The 9333-nt window shown below is 36.8% G+C and overlaps 2 protein-coding genes and 1 non-coding gene across 3 annotated transcripts in view; 2 read left to right on the plus strand and 1 right to left on the minus strand.

Annotated features, from left to right (window-relative positions):
- The window catches only part of LOC119832641 (cilia- and flagella-associated protein 52), a 10731-nt gene extending 2059 nt beyond the window's left edge, over positions 1–8672 (plus strand). Inside the window, exons 4-16 of the mRNA XM_038356333.1 lie at positions 271–406; positions 903–1051; positions 1429–1574; positions 1750–1943; positions 2310–2458; positions 3591–3736; positions 4092–4243; positions 5298–5442; positions 6082–6174; positions 6722–6865; positions 7363–7518; positions 7799–7934; positions 8466–8672. Of these exons, the coding sequence (XP_038212261.1) occupies positions 271–406; positions 903–1051; positions 1429–1574; positions 1750–1943; positions 2310–2458; positions 3591–3736; positions 4092–4243; positions 5298–5442; positions 6082–6174; positions 6722–6865; positions 7363–7518; positions 7799–7934; positions 8466–8527 (1808 nt within the window). The 3' untranslated portion in view covers positions 8528–8672. The remainder of the gene's footprint in view (positions 1–270; positions 407–902; positions 1052–1428; positions 1575–1749; positions 1944–2309; positions 2459–3590; positions 3737–4091; positions 4244–5297; positions 5443–6081; positions 6175–6721; positions 6866–7362; positions 7519–7798; positions 7935–8465) is intronic.
- Positions 2876–3079, plus strand: LOC119832724. The gene has a single exon (XR_005287927.1). It is a non-coding gene; the product is annotated as a small nucleolar RNA U3 (small nucleolar RNA).
- LOC119832642 (autophagy protein 12-like) overlaps positions 8569–9333 on the minus strand; it is a 3644-nt gene continuing 2879 nt past the window's right edge. Inside the window, exon 3 of the mRNA XM_038356334.1 lies at positions 8569–9143. Coding sequence (XP_038212262.1) covers positions 9021–9143 — 123 coding nt within the window. The 3' untranslated portion in view covers positions 8569–9020. The remainder of the gene's footprint in view (positions 9144–9333) is intronic.

Genomic DNA, 9333 nt, shown 5'->3' on the forward strand with positions numbered 1-9333 from the left:
TAGGGCAATATCTTGAAATGAATATTTCATATTAATACTTTGTATGAGTTCTCTATCACTGCGAGATATGTGGGTCGTCAACATCGGGCTAACTGCTTGTCAGTTAATTTATTCTTTGTTATTATTCAATTTAAAAACAAATGGGACTGTTTTAATAATTCTTTCATCATGAGCTACATTCCTACCACTATTACTCAATACGAGCGATATTCTATTGTTTATTATTGGTTATATGAAGATGTTTATGATTCAAACAAATAATTCATATAGCAAATCTCCGTGTCTGGAACATACGTGCGGCAAGTAAGAATTTGGATGTCGTCGACGTTTCGCTCGGCAAGTTGCGTAGAACTGTGCGTTGCATTGCCATCAGCCAGGACGATTCCTATGGGATTGCTGGCACTACGTAAGATCATTTCTTATAATTTTATTAATAACAATTTTGTTATTTTGTAATAGTGGCATATTATAAATAATATAATTAAAAATGTGAAGAAAGTGTGCTACACCTACTAGATGCATCACCGGCAAAGAATGACTCTTTTAGTTTTTCCCGGTACATCACCTAGACTCAAAGTCCGGCGTAGTACTAGTAGTAACTAGAGTAGACTTGTATGATTTTATTTTAAACTAGCTGCGCCCCGCGGTTTCACGTAGGAATATCGGGATAAAAAGTTGCCTATACGTTATTCCAGTTGTCCAGCTGTCTACGTACCAAATTTCATTGCAATCGGTTCAGTAGTTTTTTGGTGAAAGAGCAACAAACACACACACGTCCTTACAAACTTTCGCATTTATAATATTAGTAGGATATAAGTAGGAAGTAGGATAATAGTCACATACCGGTAGTTATAAACACTCTCATAAAAGTTGTAAATAACAACACATTGTTATATTTCCAGTTCAGGTGACATGATAAAGTTTTCTATAAATTACCCTCCGGATCCAATGGTGGATGTCGCCAATTGCAAGCCGACATTCCTCGGATGCCTGGCTAAATGCGGACCTTGGAAGAAAGGGAAGCGGCCGGAGTCCCTCTGTTACAGTCTCGGTAAATATATCAGAAGACGTTATGTTCGGTACATAATTCCAAAAATTAACTAGTAATTGCTGAAGCAATTCTAATGTAATTCCTCATCTACAGCGTGCACTAACGACGTATAAGCACAGAATAATAAGTACTGGACATAAGTATGTGGAGATGTATGTACCTGTGTTTGTAGCCCTTTCACGCGAAAACCACTTAATAGATTTCAATGAAACTTGACAGTTACGTACCTTATGTATTAGAATAACACTTAAGATATAGGAATACTTCCTTTTGTCCGGAGAACCCACGCGGCAGAGCTAGTATTTATAAAAATAAATAGCAAAATCCATACTTCAGACATGTATGAAAATATGTCTTACTTTGTGAACTTTTTACAGGAATAGAAACAATAATGATCATGGATGATGGATGTTTAATCGTGGGATCAGGGGATGGTACAATAGACATTTTGGATGAAATAAATTGGAAGGGAGATTTCCCGAAAGGAAAGATTCTCGACCCGAATAAGCCATATTATAGAGCTGTAAGTTCACAACTAATTGTCGCAATAGTAGCTAGTACTTTTTATACCGTACACTATTCAAAACCGTATCCAAAAGAACACAAATAAATAGGCGCTTTTTCGCGTAAGGACGAGAGCTCTCGGAATGTTTATACAAATTTTACATAACACCGAAAGTATCGCTGTATTGTTTCAGCTAAAATCAACAAAACTTAATGGAAGCATAACATCTCTGGAACTGATGGAGACTCCGCAGCTGCGAGGCGACAAGCGATTGCTATTGGCTGGAACCAGGACGAGTGAAATATACGCAATCAATGTTCAAACCTTTGAACCGACACTGGTTGTGACGTGTCATAGATGTGCTATTAACGATATTGCGTTTCCGAGGTGATTCATACATAATTCGTATTTTCGTATGCCATATAGAGCCATGTCACTCAGTGATATTGCAGGTTTCTAATGGTCAATTTATGAAATTGTTCCTGTGGCTTTTGTGTAAAACGTTACAAACTTGAGTGTTCAATGCTTTTACAATGGATTAAATCTTATACGAAATCTCGATTTCAATATCAGCCATTCATAAATAAGCATGCTAGGCTAAAATCGTATACCCTATCTCTATACACGAAAATCATATCATAACATCGTTCAATTGCCACATAAAACACAGACAAACATACTAATATTCATATATATTATGTTATTAGTTCTATAAGGTTAGAATATTTTTAAAGCAGTTTATGTATTTGTCAGGGGAATGTCGGGCGTGTTCGCGACCGCCGGGGCGGGCGACGTGCGCGTGTGGTGCGTTAAGACTGCGCAGGAGTTGCTACGCGTCGTCGTACCTAACTTCATATGTTCCTCTGTTCTGTTCTCTAGCGACGGAAAGTCTATTGTTTCAGGTGTGTGACATTTGGTATTATCCAGCAATTGAAGTACAAAAATTGTGTAAATTATTCTAGCTTATAATTTTACTAGCTCTTGTCCGCGGCTTCGCATGCATAAAATTCGCAGTAAAAGATGTTAATATCATACATATAAACCTTCCTCTTGGATCGCTCTATCTATTTACATATACATTAAATCACTATCATTCATTCTTCATTGCAACTATGTTAACACATTCATTCTAGTCGTAGCAATATTATTATTATTTTTCGCTAGATGGCGTGTTAATAAAGAGTAATCACAGAGTTCATGATGTACATGTCTTCTGAAAATCGCGCTAGATGTCTCTACTAATTTAATAACGACGCCACACACGCGCTAGCAAGTTTTTTTCTCAAGTAATGTTAAACTTCGTAGTTCGTTTCAACAGCAAGACCTTACTTCATAGGATCATTTCTATAGTAAGCTCTTCACGAGAACTCTTACATTATGTAGGATCAGACCAGTCACGATGAGGAGATGTGGCGCGGCACCCTGAGCGTGAGGTGGACAGAATCTGATTGTTTCTAGTCCTCGATGATCGTTCATCCCTTTGCTTGCAAAGGGGCGTGGGGTGTTGTCGCTGTCTGAGTGGCCATTTTAAATCTTAATTAAATCTTATTGTGAACACATAAATAACCTTACAAATATATACATATGTAGATAAGTGAATGTATCTTACCACGACCACGCGGGTGAAACCGCGGGGCGCAGTTAAATAATTTCAAAATAAATTTTGTAACGTAACACGATAGAATCATTTCTTATTTAATTAGCACAACTCTATTATTTTCATTATACATTATAAAATAGATGGTAAAACTCTAGTCATAGAATAATAAGTGCAAATACTATAGTGACTTTTTCCGAGTGTAATTATGTTAGGCTAACAGCGACTTTATATCTATAACTGGTCTTAAATTGTCAGTACTTAGTGTTAACAGTTAGACATTAATTTATTATATAAATTTAAAGGGATGTTGGTTAAATAAAATGAAGCGTGTTTTTATCTACAGTGAGAGTTAAAGCATGTTGTGATAATGTAAGAAATTGGGTACTCGACATAATATGTGTTACATATTATAAAAATTTTATTGTTCTTTCTAGGATGGAACGATGGTAATATCCGAGCTTTTACTCCATTGACTGGTAGATTAATTTATTGCATCTTTAACACGCACAATAAAGGCGCTTCAGCCCTTGATATGACACATGATGGCCGGACGCTCATATCTGGAGGTTGTGAGGGTCAGGTAAGTCGAAAATGTACAACAGACATTATATAAAACAAATAGCTAATGACTTTTATGAATTTATTTACGGATTCCTTTATGTAATGATAAATATTTAATGATAACACAAGACGGTATTTTAAAGAAACATAATTACATGTATTGAAATTATTTCTTAATGAAATTTTAACGTTTCATTTTTAATGCTTTCAAACATTGAATGCAATTAAACTGGAATTTTGCTAATTAAATTATTTTACCAAATTTGAAATAATTTTAAACCCCGCAAAGACGCGTATTCGATTTCATTTTTTTATATAACTTTAACACTTGGATCCGCTTTTTACTTTATACTATGTATCGTTTATACCACTAGGTTCGCCTCTGGGACATAAAACCCGAGTGTCAAAGTCTGAAGAAAGTTCTGAAAGAGCACAAAAGTCCCGTATCAGCTATACAAGTGTCGCCCAATGATATGGAGGCGGTGAGCGCGGGGACCGACGGCTCCTGCATTATATGGGACCTCGTGTGAGTCATTGCATCTTATTCAGTTTCCATATACGTTGTTGAAAGAGTACCACTGAAAATCAGAGCTGAGGCGTTAAGCCTCAGGTTTCCTGAGTGGCATCCCTTTTTGGCACACGCAGTCACACATAATTGTTAAGTGTAGCGGTTAAATTTTATGTTTCTTTTTTTTCTCTTATTTTTTTTTTGATTTATTGTATGCTTCTGTTTTCTGTTATGATCTGTTGTGTGTGTGTATGTCTGTGTCTACATAAATATTTTTCTTTCTTTCTTTCTTCTTTCTTTGTATGTTTTTTTTTTCTATTTAGTGTAAGAGATGGTATATAAGCTACTAGCTAATTTGTATTATTATACGACATTTTATCAAATAACATAGAATTAAAAGGGGAAAGATCATTAAATAAATTAAACAGTTCAACAGTTTTACTTATAGACTTGATATCTGTCGAATAGTACTATTCATTTAAGTACATTATCAATTTAAAAATTTTTCCCAACTGACTGATCGTAGACTGTATCAAAATTATAATGCATGACAACTTTTTTCAAACTACTCCTTATAAATTGAGTGTAGCGTTGTCATAGTTTACACTTTTACATATTTTCTCATTATAAGTTTACACCCCTATACCGCACGATTTTTTTATTATTTCATAGCGGCTCACCGAGCTGGTCGCCTGATGGTAAGCGATCACCATCGCCCATGAACATTCGCAGTGGTTGTGCCTCTGCGGATTCGCTGCTCGCTGTTAAGAGGTAAGGGATGCGATAGGATTGACGACTGGAAAAAAGTAATAGACTGGGAAGAGTAAAGAAAGGATGTCATGTCCTTTCAAAGAAAGAAATTCCTTCCATCCAAAGAAAGGAAACGGGCCTCCTGCTCCCTCACTCCCAGGACGAAACATAGTACGACACTCACTCGGTTTTGTATATATTATCATTGGCATTGTCACAATATTCGTGGCCTATATTCGGCGTTGTGGGTACTGGGTGTTCCATATACAAGTCCTATAGCATACATTAAAGTCTCATTACCCACACGCACACATACCCGCAGCTCCCTCTCGCGGCGCCAGGTGATGTACGCGAACACGCTGTTCATGTGCGTGTGCTTCGAGCCCCGCGGCTGCCAGCTGCTGACCGGCGGGACGGACCGACGCGTCGCCTACTGGGAGACCGGCAGCGGGAACCTCGCTAGAGAGGTGCGTACAGTGCCCGGCTTATGGCTTCGGGGGGCGGGGGGGTAAGTTAGCACTTGTTAGCACTAACGGCTTTTAATGGGTACTGCGAGACGGGCAGCGGGAACCTCGAGAGATGCGTACTGTACCCGGTCTGTGAAGGGCAGGCAATGTTTTGGCGTTGGAAGGGAAGGAGGGGGGAGCGACATTGGCGGACCGCTTTATAAGCAGAAGGATTTAGGTTTTAGTTAGCGAATGGTACCTAACATTACAAAAAAACTCACCCTGTATTATTATATAGCATGTGTTTTTTTTTTTCAAAATAATCAGGTTGTGTGGAGCTACGAATGTCGATTTTCCAAATGTCTGATTATGTAGTTTTAGTTCTCATCAAAATCGGCCGCGTGACAACTTTCAGCGTTTTTCGATATCCCACAGTTTTAGATTGAGCCTAGCTAGGGAAAACTAGCAAACTTCATCCCTATAATATACTATGTGCAGGAAGTCATCACGTAAGAGCTGTGATAGCAGTGTTCAAAGCAGGCCTTAAATCAAACAGTCATGGTGGGCTGGATGTCAGCATATTGTTATACCTTTTCGATTCGATGATATGTAAATGTGACTTATTTCTTTAATAATTATTATTTGATATTATTGCTGCAGCTGGAAGCTAGTAAAGTCGGCGCAATCAACGGGGTTCACATCACCCAAAACGGTGAACTGTTCGTCACTGGGGGAAATGATCAAATGGTGAAGGTAAGTAAAGACAGTAATTATTTTTAACAAAAAACTATGTTAAATTATTTATTTTCTGTTTTCTAAATCATGAGGTGAACCACCAGCTCCTTTTCCCTATGTCATAAAGAATATTTTTTTATAAAAAAAGGGGACAAACGAACTGGTCGGTCGCCTATTAGTGAGTGAACACCAACTTAAAATCTATAATCCTTCACCAGCCCTTGTGACGGTACTACTGGCCTCTTATGGAAGAGTTGTAATTTTTGGTAAATTACTTGTATAAATACTGTTAAGGACCTCCACAGGAGTCCTAGTGATGATACAGGCGGCCTATTAAGAAAGAGTTGTTATCTTTTTTTAAACATATCTTATTCTAAGGCTATTGGAACATTGTATTTTATAATATAAATGAATTTCTGACATTGTGATATTATAAACAAGAACAAAGAAACAGGTTATTTCTATATAGTAAGGACAAGATTGTTCGATAGCATAAACGTTAATGTATACCATGTTCGTTTATGTATATGAGTTTATGCAATGAATGAACTATTATCATTATCAGCTATGGAAGTACCAGGAGGGTATATACACGCACACGGGGCTGGGGCACGCGGGCGCGGTGACGTGCTGCCGGTTCAGTCCGGACGCCGCGCACATCGTCAGCTGTTGCGCAGCCGGCAGCATTATCATATGGAAAGTGCCGGAGGTGGGTATCATCACCATCACCACAGGACATATATGTGTATTTATAATAAAAAAAACATGTTGTAACTTAATAATAAAAATATACCTGCCTGATTGAGAGATGGCAACAATTTTTGTATGCTGTTTTAATCATTTCCATAAAAAATAAGTAAATTGATTAGAAAGAAAAAAAAACAGATGCATTTTATTGGCATGATGACAGAATAGTTAATGACGTTTACTTTTGGCTATTTCTTTCGGTAACTTATGGGTAAAACTTTGATTGCAATACATAGATACCTTTTTGTACTAAGCGAGCGATTGCACACGCACTATGATACGTTTATTGCGTTCAGTCGCTAGTATCAAGTAGTGTGGTGGATTTAAATATTGACAGAATAGCGGCGACACGCGTTCTTATGTAAATCAGGAATTATTTCCTTTCTCACCTCCTTTATCTGTTCTGTGGAACGTACCAACAAATTCTTGTGGAATTTATAATAGCTTCTCATATTGCAGCAATACATCCAAAAAGAGAAACCGCCGTCAGGCAAGCGCAGTGTGCAGGAGTCTCCTAAAACACTACAAGAAGAGTTGAGATTACCCCTCGACGAGAAACCGACGCAGAAAGCGGCTGGTGATAGACAACACAAGATACCCGCTGCACCTTCTAAAGTGAACCTCAATTTATTATATCAAATTAATAATTTTCATATACATAATTGAAATATTTTTTTCATCCATAGAAATAGTAAGGCACTCTATCTGTTTCTCTCGCGCATGCAATTGCAGGAGTGAGACGGACGATATACCCCTTTCTCTTAATGTCGGAAGTATTCGCTTTAAAAAAGCATATAAAATTCTCATATATTTTATAGTTATTACTACAAAAAGCATTTAAAAGTTTTATTTCATGCCTATTTCATGTCATCTCAAAAATAACTTTTTTTAACAGACAGAGAAGATAGAAGCAATGGATACGACACGCAGTAGCGTGCACTCGTGTTGTCCGTGCGACACGGCACGCTCCAACGCCAGCGACGCAAGTAAGAAGACCACACCCAAAACCAACAAGTGCTGTAGACCGCCCGGTAATTGTTCTGGGAACATCCTTATGTTGTATGAAACAAATATGTGCATGTGTGTTATTTGTCTTTCTTTAGATTGCGACATGGGCACTTTTTTGATGGTATTAAAATGAACAACTCATTCCGTGAAGCCGCGCGCGGAGAGCTAGGCAGAAATAAGTATGTACTTATTTAACTGTACATATAATGGGTGGGTTATATAATAGATTGGCATACCCGGCCACGCGTTGCTGTGGCTGTGGGTAAATTTATTATTAATTATAAATTATTGGGATAATTAATCGAAATAAAAAGTATCCTATTTCTTAAATTAGACCAAATTACACATAAAATGCCAAAATCATCAAAATCGGTTGAGTTGGTAAAGAGTTCATTAGGAACATACATCATGATACTTGATTTTTATTTATTAAGATAAGCTATGTCATCCCCTGTTCCCTAGTGTGGTGGGAATAAGTAAGTTACATCCTTTTTACCTATAATACTATAGGTATATGGAATATATTAAAAAACTTCTACTTCTTCTACTTTCAGACAATTTACCAACTCGGACGACAAGCAAAGAATTCGTCAGCGGGAGTGGGGATAAAAAGTGATATCGAATAGTCTGAGAGATAAGAAAAGACTGCATGTGTATCAATAATTATTATTTATTACATTTTATATAAAATAATCCTTTTTTTACTATCCTTATCTAATGACCAGCTCAGTTTTCGAAGGAATCGTTACACAGTTTAAGATTCTTTCGACAACATTATACAATGACGACAATGTATTTTTTTTAAACTTAACACATATCGTTTGGTGTAAAATTTGTATTTTTATTCAACCTTCATTCCAATTGCACATTGATTGTTAAGCATAACTGTTATTGATATTCAATTTACTTACATACAATTTCAAAACATGAAGAACTATGGTAAAACTATTATAAATTCAAATTTTAAAAAAATCAACACAATCCAGTAGGTATAAATTTAAACATTTCCCCACCTGTGCGGAGTGAGTTTACAAAAGTACAAAGTGCTCTTAGTTTTTTAATAATTTCTTACTTTTAGCTTTGGTTCATTTAAACTTGTAGAGGTCCATTCATCCCCAAGCCTGGCTCTTACAATAGTGTAGCACTAACTTTCCGTCTGTCCCAAAGCACTCATACAAATTCTTGATAATTTGATCTGGAGATGGTGCAAATGTTTGATTGACATATAAAAACTGGAATGAAAAACATATTTTTAAGTTTTTTTGAAAGTCCTCTTGGTATCCTACCTTGCAAGTCACACAAACTGGACAGTGTGCGATTAGCTAAGTTTCATTAATTAAGTTTCATTTGAGAAATTTTTAAAGAATAGAAAAAATTTGATCACGAGGCAGGATTCGAACCTGCGTATCTTGCCTAACCGTA

This window comes from Zerene cesonia, chromosome 15 (assembly GCF_012273895.1).
Source record: "Zerene cesonia ecotype Mississippi chromosome 15, Zerene_cesonia_1.1, whole genome shotgun sequence".
NCBI lineage: Eukaryota > Metazoa > Arthropoda > Insecta > Lepidoptera > Pieridae > Zerene > Zerene cesonia.